The following is a 19,644-nucleotide window of genomic DNA, read 5'->3' as shown; positions in this document are numbered from 1 at the left end:
CAGCAGGGGTAATATTGGAATTTGACCATTAATTGGCCCCTTGTGATTTTTATAGGCAAGCTGGGGCAATTTAGAGAACTGAAATTGCTCCGACCGCCGACCAACCGAGATTGTTTCAATATTGCCCCTTTTCTTTTTTTTATAGTGGGGAAATCTTCCAAAGATACCCACGGCCCCCGGGGAAGGAGCCGTGGGTTATGTCGGATTCTTCCCGACTAAAACCCCACTGTGTTCCGTCGAGCCGCTTTAATGATGGGGCCGCGGGTATTGATTAGAATTCTTCCGCGACCTTCAATATTGCCCCCCTGCGGCAGGTACATGAGTAGCCGGCCTTAAGGTTATTAGAATATAATAAATCAAGCATCAGCTAAAATTAAATACATAAATGTATTTTTTGTTGTCTTTTGCAATCGACAAGCAATTTTTTTATCATTTTTTTTTTCTAAAATAAATTTTACTTTGACATTAATAAATTTATCAGCATCATATTATTTTTCTAAAAACAGCTATAAGTACTTCTGTTGTCTTATTTTTCTATTTAACTAATCAGATTGTTAAATTAAAATCTCTTGCAGATCTTTGATTGTTTTGTGATTTAATTATAAGATTTTTAAATTACTTTTAGTTATTTTGATAAAAGGTAAGAATCACAATTCTGTGTGCCTTAACTTTACAGTATTATTATTTTCATGTGATCTCTTTATGTAATAGGTTTTTGATATCATCAATTAAATTTCTTGCGTATTTTATGTTGTTTTATTTAACAAAAAAGAATTAAAATGGTGTAACTATTTTATTTATTCACTTATGATAATCAACACTGCCTTACTTCTGTGCTTACTGCCTATTTTAACTACGTTTAAAAAATGAACGCAATACAAACTTATTTCCACATTTAAAAAAGATGACATATTTTACATTAAACATCAAATGAAAACGTCACAATTTCGCTACAAGATTGAAGATTCAATTCACACATAAATTTTAAATAATTATTTTTAATAAATTCTGGATTTTATACAAAAATGGGACCCAAAATACCAAAAGATGGACCGGGACCGAGAGGCGCACCTGATTGTTATTATGTAAGTCATTAATTCTGTAATTCTTCATAATTTATTTTCACGTAAGGGTCGATTTACATCAGACGAGCGAATGCTCATTCTAACCCCACTATGTTAAATTCTATTAGTGTAAACAGGCGTAGAGCATTATTTCGCTGTCCTTTCGAAAAGATTCTATGCAATGTTCTTATACTGAACAACACTGAATACGAGTTTTCGTTGCACTAAAAATCACAAAAGAATGATCTCTATGTTCGTTAGATGTAAATCCACCGTAACATCATACAAAAGTGTGTTTCTTGGTTTATCTTTCTTTCCAAAGCTGGTTAGTTGTTAGTTTATATTAATAATTCTACGGTTTAAATTGTAGTTCTACAATCCTAAAGCAATATAACTATTGCCCGATGCTTTGTCCGACTGGTTAAAGGAAATAAGCATGGCAACTGTATAATTATTTTACTGCCACCTTTACCAATCTTTAGCCTCCTAAATGTTTCTAGACACAAAACATACCATCATTGTTGCAAAAACAACAAACAAGCATGTTTTTTTTTTCAGTAAAAATTGTCCCATTGATTATTTATTATTTTGTACATATTTTTTAGACATCTCGCGTACTAAACTCAACGTTTCGTTACGTGAAATTCATAAAAAAACTTCGAGCAGAAGAAGAGGACCAAAGACGAGGCAATGAGAATAAGCTAAAGGAACTGAAGGATAAACAGAATAGTGACTTCTTTATACGATGCGATCGGAGGTAAGTGGTTATAATTATTTTACCGATAGAATATTTATTTAGCTTATTTTCGATTAGATTCGAGTGACGATTTTTGTAGTTTTGTTTGTTTTATAACGAAACTAGCTTACCGCCCGCAGCTTCACCCGCTTTGTCTAAAACCTAATTTATATACTAAAACCTTCCTCTTGAATCACTCTATCTATTAAAAAAAACGCATGAAAATCCGTTGCGTAGTTTTAAAGATTTAAGCATACAAAGGGACATAGGGACAGAGAAAGCGACTTTGTTTTATACTATTTAGTTATGATATACGAAACTACGAGGAGGAGACTAATTTGAAATGTCTTATTACATCGAAGACTAAGTCTATTCTTTCAATATAACAGGTTAGGTTTATCTATCCATTCAAAAAATCACGTTATTGTACTGTTGTCTGTATAAAATTATGATAGGACTAGGTGACCAAAGGAATACGCAAAATAAAATTCCAATATTAAAATATTTTTTTAGGTCTCTAATAAACAATGTCGCTCGTCGAGTTGATTTGTGCATGGCTTCATATGAAGAGGATCTGAAACAGAAAAGACAGAAGTAAGTCATGTAATTCTATTGTATCTTCCACGTATTATTTTATCTTTATACTAGCGGTCCGCCCTGGCTTCGCCCGTGTTACATGTTTACGTTTTCTCTCCATAAGAACCATCCTAGTACTTCAAGGAATATTATAAAAAAATAATTAAAAAAAATTGGTTCAGCCGTTCTCGAGTTATGCGCTTACCAACACATTTTGCGATTCATTTTTATATTATAGATTATACTAGCTGTGCTCCGCGGTTTCACCCGCATTGCTCCCCTCCTGTTGGTCTTAGTGTGATGATATATAGCTTATAAGTCTTTTTCGATAAATAGGCTATCTAACACCGCAAGAATTTTTCAAATCGGACCAGCAGTTCCTCAGATTAGCGCGTTCAAACAAATAAACAAACACTCCAGCTTTATAATCTACTATATAAAAATAAGTCGGGTTTTCTTTCCTGTTTTATTTATAAAATTACAAGCTGACTTGAATGATATCGCCATAAGACAATACTAAGGGTGCTTTTCTAACAATAATGTGCGAGGATGTGTAGCGAGGAATGTGTTCGTAAATAACCAATCATATCGCTTCATTTAGTTCGAAGTTTGAAGCGATACTATTGGTTATTTACAAACACCCTTTTTTTTTTTTTTTTTTTAGTGGGGAAATCTTGCATAGATACCCACGGCCTCCGGGGAAGAGGCCGTGGGTTATGTCGGATTCCTACCGACCAAAACCCCACTGTGTTCCGTCAGGCCGCATCAGCGACAGGGCCACGGGTATGTGTAGAATTCATCCGTGACTATACACATACTCGCACACTATTGGTGAAAAAGCACCCAAATCCTACTAAGTACATAGTACACTACTAAAATAAATAATTATTCCTTCCAGATTAATAGATCTATACGCGTTCGAAGAACAAGAGAACATACGTAAATTCGTGGAACAAGCGCAGGCCGGGGCCGCTGCAGTATGGGAGGATAAAAAGAATAGACTGCAATATCTATTGGCTAAAAGGAAGAAGGAACATGAAGATAAATATAAGGATACGCCGTTGTGAGTGAAGGATAATAATAATTACATATTAATAATTATATAATATGTATTAATGATATATAAATAATAATAACGATATACATAGTGAAGGATAATAATAATAACGTTGAACAATTAGCCACACACGATCGCCTATCAAAATAAAAAAGAAATTCGAGCTTCGTTGTGCAAAACATTCATTGAAATTCAGACCTTATTTCGTAGCAGTAATGTTCAAAGTCTATTGTGTCAAAGACAATTCTGTCTTATTACCATTTTTTAGCGCGAATGTGAGTCTTGTCTTGTTGTTTATTATACGTCAATGAATACACTTTATTTAGCACCAATCAAAACAAAGGAGTAAAAGTTACATAAAAATACGAATTTAAACAATAATTTATAAGATTATAAAAAAAATTATTAGATTTTTCTTAAACATGACGTATTTTCAGATCTAAATGCGCGCACGTATTACCATGCATATACAAATTGCGCGCAAAAGAAGCGCAAGAGATTCAATTGTATCAAATAAAAGAAAAAGAGGCGCGAAAAATGGCCGAAAAAGAGTTCGACAAAATGTGGTATGAAGTCGCTATGAAGGAGTCTGAAGCTCTGGTAAATATTTTATTAAAATAAAATATTCTGTAACTAGCTAGTGTTTTATATTATTACTAATCTTCTATAGAAATTAAAGACTGTATAACGGATTTATTAAATATATTATCGAACCCCACGTTTCGAACACTACTTTTTAATCTTCTTAATATATATAAATCTCGTGTCACAATGTTTGTCTTTAATGGACTCCTAAACCACTTAACCGATTATAATAAAATTCGCACATCATGTGCCGTTCGATCCAACTTGAGAGATAGGATAGTTTTTATGAAAAAAAAACGTAAACATGTAGGTACCACGGGCGAAGCCGGGGCGAACCACTAGTACTTATTATAATTACAAGTGTCCGCCCGCGGACTTGGCCCTTAAAAAAAGTAGCCTGTGCCAGTTGCCACCATCTAGCCTCATATCTTAATACAAAAATCATACCATAAAATCGTCCCGTTGCGTCCTGAAATAAATACTAACAACGACACTTTCGCATTTATCAAATAAAATTAAAGTAATGATTTTTTTATTAATTAATTAATGCTATTATAATACTACCAGACTAGTAACGAGAAAAAATTAAGTATTTCTCTTAGGATAATTTTTACAAATTTTCAGGCGGCTCGTATGGAACAAGATGCCATAGAACGTTACCGTAAAGACCTCGATTGTAAGAAGTACACGGATTATCAGTTGGAACAGAGAAAGATTCAGAGGGAGAAAGAGAGAGAGATGCTGAAAGAGGAGTCTAGGAGATTCAAGGCCATGTGGGATGAGGATATAAGGAAGGAGCAGGAAGGTATGAGATTTATTTTATTAGATGTAAATATTAAAAAAAAATCTAATATTTTGATTTGGTAAGGATATTGATTATTTTGTTTGCAGTTTTTTTTAATTAATTAATTTTAATTAATTGCAGTGCTTTAATTAATTTCTTTAAAAGTCTATCTTTCTTAGTTAATAATTTATAAGAAGAAAAACTAATTTAGCTAGGAGTTGCACGTTTTTCGTTATAATTTTTTTCTCGAAACATGTTTAATTCCCAAAATGTTATGTGATATGATTCTGGTTTTTATGTTAATGTATATATTTTTTTTCTTTCTGACGTGTCAGTTTTAGTTTAATTGTTTTTCAAACGTGTGACGTTTTAATAAATTTCATTCTTGCAATCTATTTTTCCCGTTTAAATAAACATGTAAGTGCTGTAATAAATTAATTATTTCTCTACTCAGAGGAAAACAAACGCGCGGAACAGCGCAAAGAGACAGCAAGAGAACGCAAGAGAATGATTGAAGAGAGACAAGAGATGTTACACAAACAGCAGCAGGCGGATAAACTGATAGCGGACACGTGGGACTCGCTCGCGGGACAGGGATTGGCTGATGAGAAGGCCGCCATCTTGTTGAGGAGACGGAAAGAGGTCATTTCTTTTAAATAAATAACATAATAATTGGCAATTTCACATTTTTCAGTGTCATAATCCAGCAATACCAACATTTCAGCGTGATACAGCATTAATTAATTTATTTATTTTATTTATTTATTAATGGGAAGGCTAGATTCTTAAAATTTTTTTTAAGTGAAACTTCTTTAGGTGCGTTGAAAGTAAAATTTCAAGGTCGCGTCATGGCAATACCATACCGTCTCGTCATGGAGTAAGGCGACGATTTTTGTATCAATGAATCTTGCAAATGAAGTTTCACTTCTGAAACGTGTGCTCGGCACACACGCTCTTTTTTTAGATGTCGCAATATATTTATTTGTTTACATAAGACAATCTTTTCAATAGATTGCCCTCTACTACTAAAAGTTTTATTTCAAAAAGGTTACATAACATATTATACACGGCTCAATATATTACACTAAAAAAGGAAGGAAGATTTGTTCTTTTTATAAATACATAAATAAATAAATATTTCGGGACAATTTTCACACACGGCACGATCAGATCCCATACTAAGCTTTTGCTTGTGTTATGGAAACCAGATGGCTGATAAACATACATATATATAGTTTTAAATAAATACTTATTATAGATAATTAACACCCAGTAAAAGATCAAACATCATCACACAAATATTTGCCCCGGGTGAGAATCGAACCCACGACCAGTGTCTTGAAGGCAGGGTCGCTACCAACCAAGCCAACCGATCAGTCAAGTCAATATTTATTACATATCACATATTTTATTTTCAGGTTGAACTAGACGAATGCAATAAAAAATTACTAGAATTGAAGAAACAATACGAAGACATAGATAAACTAGCGGAAGGGCCGCTCGCTGAGGAAGCTAGGAAAAGGCAAGAATATATCGATAACAAGAGATGTGAATATTTGGCGTGGGCGCAGAAAACTAATCGAGTTAGTTTGTTAATTTGTATACTCTACTAGCTTTCCACCCGCGGCATCGCCCGCAAAGAAAAACTCGCATAGTTCCCGTTCCCGTGGGATTTCCGGGATAAAACCTATCCTATGTCCTTTCTCGGGTATCAAAATATCTCTATACCAAATTTCATGCAAATTGGTTCAGTAGTTAAGGCGTGATTGATGACAGACAGACAGACAGAGTTACTTTCGCATTTATAATATTTATATGGATTTGTATAGAAAAAAGGTATTCTCGTATGTTTTAATGAATTTGGATAATTATAAAGATAGCATTATTAAGGATAGGAAGCTCTGATTCATTTTAATAAATGATTACAGCCTGATCTTTATTCTATTCCTTATTTTATACTTGATTCTTTATTTTTGGTTTCACTGCCAATTGCTATAATTGTTAGAAAAAATAATAAACAATTATGAAGACAATTTTTAGACACTAAAATATTTATATTATGACAATTCCTACTCCTACTAATTTCTAGCGTAGTACAATTGCAAATTCAAATTTGTTTGGTTGTTTTTTTCATGTGCGAACTACCTACTTAACCAATACTGATAAAAATTTGCACAGAGATATTTTAGGTATACTCAGAACATGGCATCCAGACTATTTTCTATGCGGGGTATTCGTGCAAAAAAAAAACTTAATCCTTGTCTTTAAATATTTATTTATTTTTCACAGGAAGTACGTCAAGCGATGATAGAACAAATAAAGGACCGCCAAGAAGCGAGAGAGAAGTTGAAAGAGAAACTCGCGGAACAAGATGAATACCAGAGACAATTGTTTGAACAGCTCGAGAAGTTATCTGACCATAAACAATACACAGATGCGCAGAAACGCAAACTGCACCAGAGACAATTGGTCGAACAGATTGAGTATAATAAATTGTTGAAGGTTTGTACTTTTTTATGGTTGGTTTAAAATGTAAAAAGCTGCAATGAAAATGTAACTGTTTTAGAAAGAAATATTAAATTGTAGTTTAATATAAATTTATAAAGAATAAAAAAAATAGAAAAAATTCGATAACGAGACGGGACTCGAACCCGAATCCTTTCGCGCCACTCCGAGTGCCGCCTCGTGATCGAATTTTTTCTATTCTTTATAAATTTATATTTATAAAGCGTTTGAATGCCATAAAACCAAAAATATCAATTTCAAATTGAAGTTTGTTAGTTTGGTATCTTAAAGTATACTGTCGCTTCAAACTAAAATAGACGACATTAAACTCTGCTAATGTACCTACAAAATTAAAAAAACTGCTTCGAATTATAGATAAAACATAAAATATTTCTACAGGAGCGAGCTTGTCAAGAAGAATTGGATCAAATCAGAAAATGTCAGCTTGCTACTGAAGAATATCAACGGGAAATTAATAGAATGCTTTCCAGGTTAGTATTAACGCCATAAACCATTAGTAAAGCTCTAATTTTTTATTTCGTACAAACCTTATCCTGCCAATTATAAACACGAAAATATATCAATTTGGTGTAATCGTTCGGATGTTCGCATTCTTTTTCTTGATTCATAGAGTCTAGTATGAAATAAAATATAATAACGCCTATGTGTTGCTCTAAAAACTCATCTATCATCTAGCAAGTCGGAAATACAAAAAAACCGGCCAAGTGCGAGTTGTACTATCATCTACGATAGAAAATCACGTCAAATCAAAATTTCAGCGTTCTAGATGTCACTGTTTATGAGATACAGCCTGGAGAGAGACAGGAGGCTTCGTAATAGTCCCGTTTTATCCTTTTGGGTATGAAACCCTAAAAACGAACCTTTAAATAGGTACACATTATAGGTGTAGATTAGAATGTACCCTATAGTGCCACAAACTTATCTGACCCGGTGACAGTGTCACTGATGTCGCTTTCTTTTTATTTAAACAAAATATTCCGTATGAAAAGTCTGTGAAAATGTGATATTTCAAAATGGCGGCACGTAGTTCCAGTTTTTGCCACCGGGTATGATATAAAATATCGCCTACCTCACAATTAGTCAAATTAATTCTTATCACATAAATAATCACAGTACAATAAATAAACAAATAAACAAACAAAAGACAACGTGACTATCAAATTGTGAATCATACACAAATGATATGAATCAGAGCGGAAGTATGAACAAGGTTTATTATAGGAAGTTACGTGGTTAGTTTGAGACGAATAATTGTAACGTTATTTAAATGTCGTCATGTTGGTATTTTTGTGTATGAGGAAAAAAAATTTTTTTTGTTCAATATTTAAAAAAATATTTTTACTGCAAAATCTTGATAAAAATGGGGATCTCCGTTGTCTATGGTTCTATGTATATGAGACATGGTAAAAAAACACACAGCTAGTCTATTTAGGTAATATAGTGTCATTATAAATTTATTTACTTTTTATTATTTTTTCAGACCATTCTTCACCGAGGAAGTGCATCCATTTATGAAGCAAATAGCAAAGGGACCGAAAATGCCGGAAAAATGCCCATGTTCTAAACCAGACTATTGTAAATGATTTTTGACGTTTTTGAATAATAAATTGTTTGTTTTTAATATTTATTGTTTTATTATTACCTTTAGAATTAAGTATTTTATAATAAAGGACAAAATCCATACTAATACATATTATAAATGCGAAAGTAACTCTGTCTGTCTGTCTGTTACTCAATCACGCCTTGACTACTGAACCAATTTGCATGAAATTTGGTATAGAGATATTTTGATACCCGAGAAAGTGCATAGGTTTTATCCCTTTTTCTTTGAATAAGTAAGCTAGTATATTATAATCTAAAAATGTGATTCTTTCGAGAAGTGTGACGCAAGGCTCCAAATCGATCAGTAAAAAGAGTAAAAATAAAGATGTGTCATGCATCTGCTCACAAAGGAGTACCTACTACTGGACTTGTTTTGATGACTCTTTGTTAAAAAACTGTTAGTCCTGGTTAGTCCCAATGGCTATTGGAATAATAATTTATTTTGATTGTTGACTAGATCGCGCCAATGAGGTCGCAGGCACAGTTAGTAGATAATAAATATTATTAAGTACATACTTAGTTAAAAAGTGTTTTAAATATTACTCACGAAATATTATAAAGTATCGAAAGAAATCAATCGGTTCAATAATAATCAAGAGGCTTGCGCCTTGTGATGGCATTTAACCATTTTAAATGCGACTTAGAATCCCGATGATGAAATAATTTTTAACTGTACAAAAAATTTTGAAAAACAAATCATATCAATTACTAGCTGCTCCGCGCGGTTTCACCCTCGTGGCTCCTCTCCCGATGGTCGTAGCGTGATGATATATAGCCTATAGCCTGCCTATATAGAATTTTTCAAATCGGAATAGTAGTTCCCGAGATAAGCGCGTTCGCGATGATATATAGCCTATAGCCTGCCTATATAGAATTTTTCAAATCGGACTAGTAGTTCCCGAGATAAGCGCGTTCAAATAAACAAACTCTTCAGCTATATAATATTAGTATAGATTTACTTCATTTGTTTCTCCATAATCCAATATTCCTAAACTACTTATGACATGTCAAGGTACCTAATCTTCGTATCATTTCGTATCTCGTATTCTCGGAAACAATCCGTGCTTTATATTCGAAGCACGCGCGAGTACACTTCACGTAGTACGTACAGACGAGTAAGGAAGTGTTTCGAACACGTGGTATTAATAATAAGGTGTAAATAAGTAATTAAAGACATCATTGTAGTGAGGTAGTGATTAAAAGTAATGATATATTCTATAAAACTAGTTGGTGTTAGTCACAGTGTTAGTGTTATCTTGATACATAAATAACACTGCCAAACTTCATCAAAATCTGTTCAGTAATTTTCGTAACAAATATCAATGTACACATTCGCATATAACATGAGTAGTCGCTTGAGAAATATCGTCCATAGAATATTTACAGACAAACACACGGTAAAAAAGGAGTTAGAATTGCGGGTACATATTATATCTATTATACCACTATTATGCATTTTGAACAAATATAAGAAACTTACCGTTTTAAAGCTACTGATGATGCTAATCTGCACTACGATTTGTTTTTTTTTTTAAGAATTGTGTAAACGACTGTACAGCAAATGACAATTTTCCTGTAGGAAGAACTTAGTTAATACATATAAAAAATATACTTATTACGAAGGCAAGTCATAAGTTCTGATTTAATTCGAAAATTTTCCTCTAACGTGTTTATCTATATAAACTCTGAGCTTCGAACTCAGATCACAGTAGCACATCAGACATACAAAATGCATTACAAAGTGTTAGCTCTTCTTGCCTTTGCGGCTTTAGTTAAGTGCCACGATATAGCAATTGGTTCCAATACTAATGGCAGAAAAATATACGAAGAAAAAAAACAAGCCAGTCCCGCTATTTGGAGACAAGATGACAATGTTACAATATCAGCAAATGATGGCGAAGTTATAAGCAGAGTTGTTGTGCACGATTTAAGAGCAGAAAAAGATGGAGAAGTTAAAATTATTGATGGTGGAGAAGGACAGAAGAATGTTACATTGGAACTGAAAAGTCCAACCGCTTTACGGGGATACGAATTCCATATAGAAGTGTACGCAATTCCCGATCAAAAATCAGACCAACCTAAAACAATGAACAGCAACGATGATGTTTCTATGGATTCAAAAACTAACGTTCCAACAAAGGACAACGCACCTGCTATTATCGCTAAGGAAGAAAATGCACGAGCTTCACGCACTATCATGACTGAGGATAAAGACAGCGATGTGAACATTAGCATACCGGTCTCTGCAAATGAATTTACAACCGCTGAACCAGAAAAAAAAGAAAGCACCGACAATACAACTGAAGTGCCAAAAAGTATCGAAGCATCTACCGAAGATAACATGAAAAAATCAAAGACTGACGCGGAAAACCATGAAATTGTCGAATTCGTGCTAGACGATATGAACGATCAGTCTGAAAAAGCAGCTTTGACTTCGGATAGCTTAAAGAAAGAAAATAGTCCTGTAGAAGTAGCCCGTACTAATGATTCTCAGGAAGATGCTTATAAAATGGAAACTACAACTCAAAGTGACGATATAACAAGCACGACTAGTAACAGTGAAGAAGACTACGGAAAAATCGATTTGGAATCTTCTAAAGTTCCCTCTATTATTTTCAAAATGGAACCGCCTATGGACAAAGAAACGCCAGCAAGCGATTGGAAGCGACAAGATTCCCGATTCGACGTACCTATAATGAAAAACTTGGGCAATCAAAGGTATTAAAAAACTGTTAAACAAAAAAAAAGTAAGCGATTTTTGTAATCTTGCTGTGATTTAGATATTTCTTTTAATGTTATAGCATTAATTATTAGGAATATTACATTAAGATTATCAAATATATCTAAGCATTAATTTATTATGAAAGGCAGTATTAATTCAACTTTTAGATACGTCATAGTATTATAAGGTATACTATTGTATAATTTCCAATGAAATAGGTTACGAAAATTAAAAAAGTTGAAGATAAATAAAAAACAAGTTTAAGTCATAAAATTTTATTTAAAAAACATCACAATTATGCCATTTGTTATTAAAATATGGAATGATTGTAATTAAATTAGATGTAAGATATTTTAAAAAGTAAATAAAATGAAATGATACAAGTAAAACAAGACTATTATTTATAAAGAACATTCATATATTTATCACATTATATGTAAAATAACACACTACTGAATTATAAGAATTCTTTTAATATTTCACGGTGCATTTACATTAAACGAGCGAATGCTCATTTTAACACACTATGTCAAAATAATAATTATTTTAGTGTAAACAGGCGTAGAGCATTCTTTCGTTCTTAGTGCGTTCGAAAAGATTCTATGCAATGTTCTAATACTGAACAACACTGAATACGAGTTTCCGTTTACACTAGATCACGAAATAACGCTCTTGCTCTATGTTCGTTTGATGTAAATTCACCGTCAAATGAATAATTGGACACAGCTCATAAGATCGTTCATTGTGATTAAATAACATCATTTTGTTAAATTTTATCTTTAATTTTCAAGGCACAGTCGGTTACAATTATTTATAAATCCGGCTATGCAATTATTTATCAATTTAAATACAAAATAATATATTACATATTATTTTGTCTGAAAAATATGTGTTTGAATTACTTCACGAATTTTATTTTGACATTTCTTTTAATAATGGATAATGGATTCCATCGTTATGCCGATATACTAAAATTAGATTTTAATTTTAATTTCTGAAACGACAGATTAAAGCAACTTAATGGCGGCTCGAAACATCGTACGATCCAATGCGCAAAAAACAATTTTAGGTATTAGCGGGACTTTATGAGCCGCCATTAAGTTTGAATCGAACTATACGATATAGTATTGATACAATAAAATGTTTATTTCCTATGATTTTTTACAGTGTAGCAACATTTCTAATTGTTACAGATAAAAGAATAAGTGAACTAAAAAATTGAATTTTACAGTTACACAGTTAATTATAAATATTATTCTATTCTCACTGCTATTTTAAATTTTCACTTTGGTAATAATAATATATTTTCACAGCTATAAACAAAAATTGTTAAAAACAATAATTGACGCTAAGCTTTCTATAATGGTTCCTATTTACTATTATTTGTATTGGTTTACAATTAAATTATCTGTAAAACATGACACAGGATCACAGCCTACTAATTATTGTTATATGACGTAAATTATAAATTATTAACTGATACAACTAAACAAAAATAAACTAAGTTTCGTTAAATATATATTATTATTAGTTAATAAATGCCGTTATATTTTGTTTTGTTGTGCAAAAAAATGTTAAATTATTCAGCGATAGATACAAAAAATACAAACTATTTTTTTTTTCAATAGTAGAGGTGTCAAAATTGCCGCCAAAAATATGCGAAAAACTATTCAACGGAGTGGTAGTTAAGTATGAAGTTTCTGCAAACATATTAACAGATACATTATTACTATATTTTTAAGTTTTACGTAATATTTGGGATAACGGAGCATAGACAATAGATGTTCTTATATTTATCGTTTATTCTATGGTTTTCTTGTTGTTATATTTTATATGTAATTTGTAGGATATGTATTTATCATACTTATAGATATAACAATTTGGTTTCGATGCTCTGATAATACTGTATATTATGCCTATATCTATACAAATATTATAAAGAGGAAAGGTTTGATTTTTTGTTTGTTTGTTTGTATGAATTGAATAGGCTCCGAAACTACTTGGCAGATTTGAAAAATTCTTTCACCATTCGAAAGCTACATTATCCACGAGTAACATAGGCTAGGTTTTATCCCTGAAATCCCACGGGAACGGGAACTATGCGGGTTTTTCTTTGAAAACGCGGGCGAAGCCGCGGGCGGAAAGCTAGTTTAATAATAAATCAAATCAATAAACAAATATTAAAACCCATCATTGTATACAAACAGACATAATATTAACGTTAATATTCAAATTATTCCATGTTTTTATAATTATTTCAACTAAAATGCTTGTGATGTATTCCGATTACTTAAATACTACAATTTATTTTGTCAAACTATATTAATTTTTCAAAATAATACGTCATCATTTTTTTGTAAAATCGTCAAAACAACTATAGAGCAATATTCATTTGTGCACATAAGATTATTCAAATATTGTTATTAAATTAAGTCTTCAAGTCAATAATAGTAAATAATTATATTTTTTGCACTTTGAACATAACATACAAATATATATCTACAATCCATATTATTATTAAAAAGTACATTTTATTATTGATGATAAATGTATCCATGATTATAAAAATTAAAAACTATACAATAATAATAATAAAACATAGGTACTTCGGGCCGATGCGTGAAATGTCATTTTGACAGCACAAAGTATAATTTAATCTTCGTTAATTCAATATAATAACTAACTGGAAATTAAATACCGCTTATTGTTATGACCATTTTTATATACAAATAAAAACCAACACACAACTTTAAAAGCCATTTCTGAATAATTTTTCTTATTTTTATAGCCTGAACATAAAAAAAATTGTAAGTCACATTTAAAAATCATCAAAAACCAAACCCGTGAATGATAAAAAAATACGTCAACATTTTTTCAAACAAAAAAAATGCAACTTTTCAAAAAATACATCATGTATCAAATGAAGTCTTTTATAGGCTTTTTGTACAAAACATTATTTTACAATCAATCATACTTGATAAGCGTATGTATAGGTATATCTTTCGTTATGTTTTTTCGTCCTTTCAACGACTCTAACTCCATAACAATAAGGCATCCGACGACATTCGCACCGCAGTTTGTTAGAAGTTGTATGGCTGCGTTCAATGAACCTCCTGTCGCGATCAAATCGTCCACTATGACACACTTTAAACCCGGTTTTATTGAGTCCTTTTGTATTTCTACCGTGTCCTGGAATGAGAAAGTTATATGTTAGATACATAGATTAATATTGAATGGGATAATTCCAACAGTTTCTGTTATATATATACTAGATTTTCACCCGCGGCTTGGCCCTCTATGCGATATACAAGTTTTTCTTGAAAAAACCGCGTAGTTCCCGTTTCTGTGGGATTTCCGGGATAAAAAGTAGCCTATGTCTTATTTCTGCCTCTTCAGCTACCTTCATACTAAATTTCATTGTATACGGTTCAGTAGTATTTTGCATGAAAGAGTAACAAATATCTATCCATCCTCACAAACTTTCGCATTTATAATATTAGTAGGATTATGGATTTGTGTGATTATCTTTTTATGATGTTGAAAATACCGAATAATATATAGACCTAAAATTTGCTAGGAAGACAGAATATCTGTAATTTCATATAGATAGCTTTTAAGAAAGACTGAAGGAGAAAGTAAGAAAAGTCTGTATGTATTTGTGCATATAGGTTCATGTTGTGCATATGTACCTATATGCACAAAATATATTTGATAAATTGTTATTCTCAGGTATGTAGTAATAACTAAGTGCGATATGTAAGGACACCCATGACCCACTTGAGTCTTTTAGTTGTATTATAGTACAAATCATTAATCAACGTGTATTATGAAACTTAAATTCCGTGTCTTTCAAGTTCAGTATCATCTGCATATATGATATACAATTACAAATATTATAATAACGAAGACAGTTACGAAATGTGGGTCCAAATAAACTGCCTTGAGGCACGCCATAGCTATGCACAATAAGGAGCTCTATTTACAGTTTCTAAATGAACCTCCCTTCAAATTTGCGAAGTAATTAAAGCAGAAAGAAAACCAAAAAAAGAAAAAAAGAACTAAAATCGTTCATATTAAATGTACATGGGATATTCATAGGAGGGTATAAAGTTAATTTTTTAGATATTTCTCGTTTTATTTTTAAAAATTTATAATGGCCATTTTACTCATTAGGTTAAATACTTTCGATATCAGTTAAAAGTTTTTTGATATCTGTAATAGTTACGGAATAATCGCTTGTGCAACTTAACGATTACACCCTGTATAATTTAAATTAATTCACAAACTATACTTGTATTGGCTTTTAAGTTTTCGTAGCAACCGATTACAAAAATAACAATAGGTTTTGGGAAAGATAATTTTAAGATTGTATTATCAGAGGATTCCTTATCTTTTTGGATTTTATCGATATGTCTATACACCGAAGATGATACATTGATATTTTGTTTCTATTATTAAGTTGTTTTTTCTTTTACAAAATGATCTAATCATTATTAACCAGAAGAAATAAGAGATCTATTTGTTTTCAGTAACAGATATCTAATAATAATTTATAAGTGAAAACTAAAAAACATAGCCTTAGAATTAAAACTTCGGCGCATTGAGATTAAAATTTCAAGGACACGTCTTGGCAATACCGTCACGTCATGGCAATACCGTCACGTCATGGAGTAAGGCGACGATTTTCGTATCTTTAAATCTTGCCAAAGTTTCACTTTTGACATGTGTGCTTGGCACACACGCTTTTTTTTAATTTCACTAGGTATTACCGTAATAATATAATACATGATAGGTCACTCGTTAGTCAGTGAAACAGGATTAGTTATATGATTATATGAAAAGGTAGCCTATGTTCTTTTTCAGGGTCTAAAACTCTAAAGATTGTCTGTGCCAAATTTCATCAAAATCGGTTGAGAGGTTTAAGCGGGAAAGCGTAACAGACAGACAGAGTTACTTTCGCATTTATAATATTAGTAGGTAACTATTGAAAAATATACAGATCCAGGGTAGATTTTACAATATGATCGAGAAGAATTTACAATATGTACAATGTTTATTGCCCTCCTTTCCTCATTGTAATAAAACGACACAGTTTTGGTACATTCAAATAATAATATAAGGCCTATTAGCCCATTTAGTGAGACAATAATTGCAACACAAATTCATCAGAGTTCAAATATGATGCAAGATGGACGAGTTTATCTTAAATTGTATATTGTTTACATTACCTTATATAAACTATATCTAAATTATATTAATAAATAGATAACCCAGTGAACTATACCTAATTAAATTTACTAATAATTCATTAGGTTGATATTAGTGTTTTCTAGTGCTTTTTAAGAGAGTACTATACATTTTAGAAATTATGATTTTAATGTTGGGTAAATAATATTATAATGAACTGGCTGTGCTCTGCGGTTTTACCCGCAGCCCGTTCCTGGTGGTATAAGCAGGACGATATAGGACTATAGCCCTCCTTGATAAATGGGCTATCTAACACCGAAATATTTTTTTTTGAATTGGACCTATTGGTTCCTGAGATTAGCACGTTCAAAGAAACGCTTCAGCTTTATAATATTAGTATATTTAAATTGCATTTAAAATCCGTTCAAATCTTAAATTTCTTGACTGATTTTGTTAGCTAATTTATAATGTTTACTTTATAGATGTAACTGATTATTTGTATAATATAAATCAACAGTTTACTCAGAATTAATGTTATCTTATTCTATATTTTTATAGATAACAATAAAATATGTTAATAATCTCAAAAATTAAAGGTGAAAAATAGCAATAATAATAACACATGTAAATTGTATCATATTATACAAGTAACATATTCTGGGATAATTGAATAGAACAAAAAATATATATCTATAATATAAAAAATGAATCCCAAAATGTGTAACTTTAGAAAGCGCATTTAGCGCATAACTTTAGAACAGCTGAACCGATTTCTTTAATTCTTTTTTTATTATATTCCTTGAAGTACGAGGATGGTTCTTATGTAGAGAAAACGTGAATATGTACCACGGGCGAAGCCGGGGCGGACCGCTAGTTTTTTATAAATTTTAAACTTAAATGTAATGAAATGAAACTTACCGATCCATATTCCAAATCATATTTGTACGAAATGACATCACCAGGTAGTTTGCCTTTCTTTCTAACTGGTAAGCATCCTATACCTATAACACAACATAGTAAATTAATAATGTATAGATTTATTTTAAAATCTCAGTAATATAGGATATTGAGGAATTGGCACCTTGGTCTCAACTCATTAAAAAAGAATCTTATTACTAATACATTTGTGTATTCTAAAATTTTAAATATTATTATTTAGTTAGAATGAATTGTAATAAAAAGTTATTTGACTTTGAAATAATTGTATGAAATATATATCTACGAAAAAAAACAGTTCAGCAAAAAAATGGTTCAAGGTTATACCAAAACAAAATATCTATATACCTACTACCTATATGAAAGTGTAGCAAACAAAAATGTATATTCACATTTATAATATTAAGTAGGGGTTTATATTTTCGACTTCAGTTGTATAACATTAGATTAAACTAGCTTTTCGCACGCGTTTTCAAGCAAAACCCGCATAGTTCCCGTGGCCGTGAGATTTCCAGGACAAAACCTATCATATGTGTTAATCCAAGTTACCCTCTATATGTGTGCTAAATTTCATTATAATCGGTTCAGTAGTTTATGCATGAAAACCATACACACATACATACATATAAACCTTTCCTCTTTATAATATTAGTATAGATAGCTTACCCAACTCTGCAGCAACAGAGAAGGAAAACAGAAAACCTCTGGATTCCAGACCCACCACAGCTTCTGCTTGCGGGAATTTCGTCTTTATCGTTTCAATTAGAAGTCCTTGTAATAGCTTACATGCCGCGCCGTCTGAAATCGCGGAGAATATGTCCCTGAAAGAAATCACATGTAATTTTTTTTAAGTTTTAAAAAGTTAAATAACTATAAGCTTAAATTGCATGAATAAAACAATAATTATTTTGACGCAAGTAATTGACGCATGCAAGCTTCAATTGGTTGCGCATTAAATTTTTTGATACATTATATTTATAACCTAAAATAGTAACACATTACTTTTAAACTTACCAAAATAAAATCCCTTCCTTCGGAAAATTTGGGAATTGCTTTATTTTCTTTTCCAGTTCGGATATCTTCTTTTCATATTCCGTACTCATTTTGTAATTAATATTTGATAAATTTTGAAAAACTGCGATATTTTTCTTTCAAAGTTTCTGTAACTTTATTTTATTTCTAAATATTCGCCAATTGGAATTTATAATTATTGTAATCCTTATTAATAAAAGCACATGATCACACACCGAAGTATTATTTAAATGACAAGTTTTCGAAAATAATAATTAATTTACAAAGGACGAATAAATGGTACAACCTTTACAAAATGCACACAGCTGACAGCACAAACGCCAGAGCGCAATAATTAATGTCAAACATGTCAAATTTTTCGAAAAGCCAGTGCTGCCAACAAAGATTGATATAATCACTGTTGCCAATTCAGCGGCTCAGCATAGGTTTATTCAAGAAGCTTATATGGTTTATTGCTCTGAGTTCAGCGGAGTTTCATTTGTCAAATAGGGGTAAAAATAAGTACAGATTAAAAATTGATGTATATTTAATATTTATGTGGTAAATAAACATATAATATTTTATTTAATATTATCCTACGATGCTAAGATAAAATTATTAGTACGCTCTCGAATGATACGCGAATAAAAATAACTTTAACTCTAATCTACATTAAATTTTTAATTCTACCTTTAGAATTATGTCTAAAAACGTAGGTTTTAAATATATTTTCCTCTCAAATTTAATTGAACAAATCTTTGGATGAGCTCATGCGTAAATTACGAAGGTTATTAATTAATCTAGGGATGTGCAATTTTATTTATTCAATTAGATAATCTACTAGCAGACACGGAGCAT

The 19,644-nt window shown here is 31.4% G+C and overlaps 3 protein-coding genes across 3 annotated transcripts; 2 read left to right on the top strand and 1 right to left on the bottom strand.

The window, feature by feature from the left end:
• Positions 1-1,025: 1,025 nt before the first annotated feature.
• LOC123703054 (trichohyalin-like) lies at positions 1,026-8,951 on the top strand. Its single transcript, XM_045650928.1, has 11 exons — positions 1,026-1,085; positions 1,670-1,821; positions 2,314-2,394; positions 3,275-3,439; positions 3,871-4,033; positions 4,643-4,823; positions 5,257-5,444; positions 6,221-6,385; positions 7,092-7,304; positions 7,707-7,798; positions 8,809-8,951. Exons 1-11 carry the CDS (start codon positions 1,026-1,028, stop codon positions 8,909-8,911), a joined length of 1,563 nt encoding a protein of 520 aa, XP_045506884.1. The 3' UTR covers positions 8,912-8,951.
• A 1,685-nt stretch (positions 8,952-10,636) lies between these two features.
• LOC123703277 lies at positions 10,637-11,791 on the top strand. The gene has a single exon (XM_045651229.1). It carries the CDS (start codon positions 10,660-10,662, stop codon positions 11,653-11,655), a length of 996 nt encoding a protein of 331 aa, XP_045507185.1. The 5' UTR covers positions 10,637-10,659; the 3' UTR covers positions 11,656-11,791.
• Positions 11,792-14,596: 2,805 nt separating this feature from the next.
• On the bottom strand, positions 14,597-19,116 carry LOC123703278 (adenine phosphoribosyltransferase). Its single transcript, XM_045651230.1, has 4 exons — positions 18,790-19,116; positions 18,442-18,596; positions 17,758-17,840; positions 14,597-14,841 (listed from the first exon to the last, which is right to left on the bottom strand). The coding sequence occupies exons 1-4, from the start codon at positions 18,876-18,878 to the stop codon at positions 14,617-14,619; spliced, it is 552 nt and encodes a 183-aa protein (XP_045507186.1). The 5' UTR covers positions 18,879-19,116; the 3' UTR covers positions 14,597-14,616.
• Between the last annotated feature and the right edge of the window lie 528 nt (positions 19,117-19,644).

This window comes from Colias croceus, chromosome 25 (assembly GCF_905220415.1).
Source record: "Colias croceus chromosome 25, ilColCroc2.1".
NCBI lineage: Eukaryota > Metazoa > Arthropoda > Insecta > Lepidoptera > Pieridae > Colias > Colias croceus.
The sequence above is the reverse complement of the archived record's forward strand: the minus strand, read 5'-3'. Positions and strand labels throughout refer to the sequence as shown.

What these genes read in the sequence shown, in the direction of transcription:
- LOC123703278 (XM_045651230.1), bottom strand. Translation starts at nt 18,878, where the DNA reads ATGAGTACGGAATATGAAAAGAAGATATCCGAACTGGAAAAGAAAATA. An exon ending in AAGGAAGGGATTTTATTTTG is followed by an intron (nt 18,597 to 18,789) that starts GTAAGTTTAAAA and finishes GATTTCTTTCAG; the next exon opens with GGACATATTCTCCGCGATTT. An exon ending in ATGATTTGGAATATGGATCG is followed by an intron (nt 14,842 to 17,757) that starts GTAAGTTTCATT and finishes TTCTCATTCCAG; the next exon opens with GACACGGTAGAAATACAAAA.
- LOC123703054 (XM_045650928.1), top strand. Translation starts at nt 1,026, where the DNA reads ATGGGACCCAAAATACCAAAAGATGGACCGGGACCGAGAGGCGCACCT. An exon ending in CTGAAACAGAAAAGACAGAA is followed by an intron (nt 2,395 to 3,274) that starts GTAAGTCATGTA and finishes TATTCCTTCCAG; the next exon opens with ATTAATAGATCTATACGCGT. An exon ending in GGGCGCAGAAAACTAATCGA is followed by an intron (nt 6,386 to 7,091) that starts GTTAGTTTGTTA and finishes TATTTTTCACAG; the next exon opens with GAAGTACGTCAAGCGATGAT.
- LOC123703277 (XM_045651229.1), top strand. Translation starts at nt 10,660, where the DNA reads ATGCATTACAAAGTGTTAGCTCTTCTTGCCTTTGCGGCTTTAGTTAAG.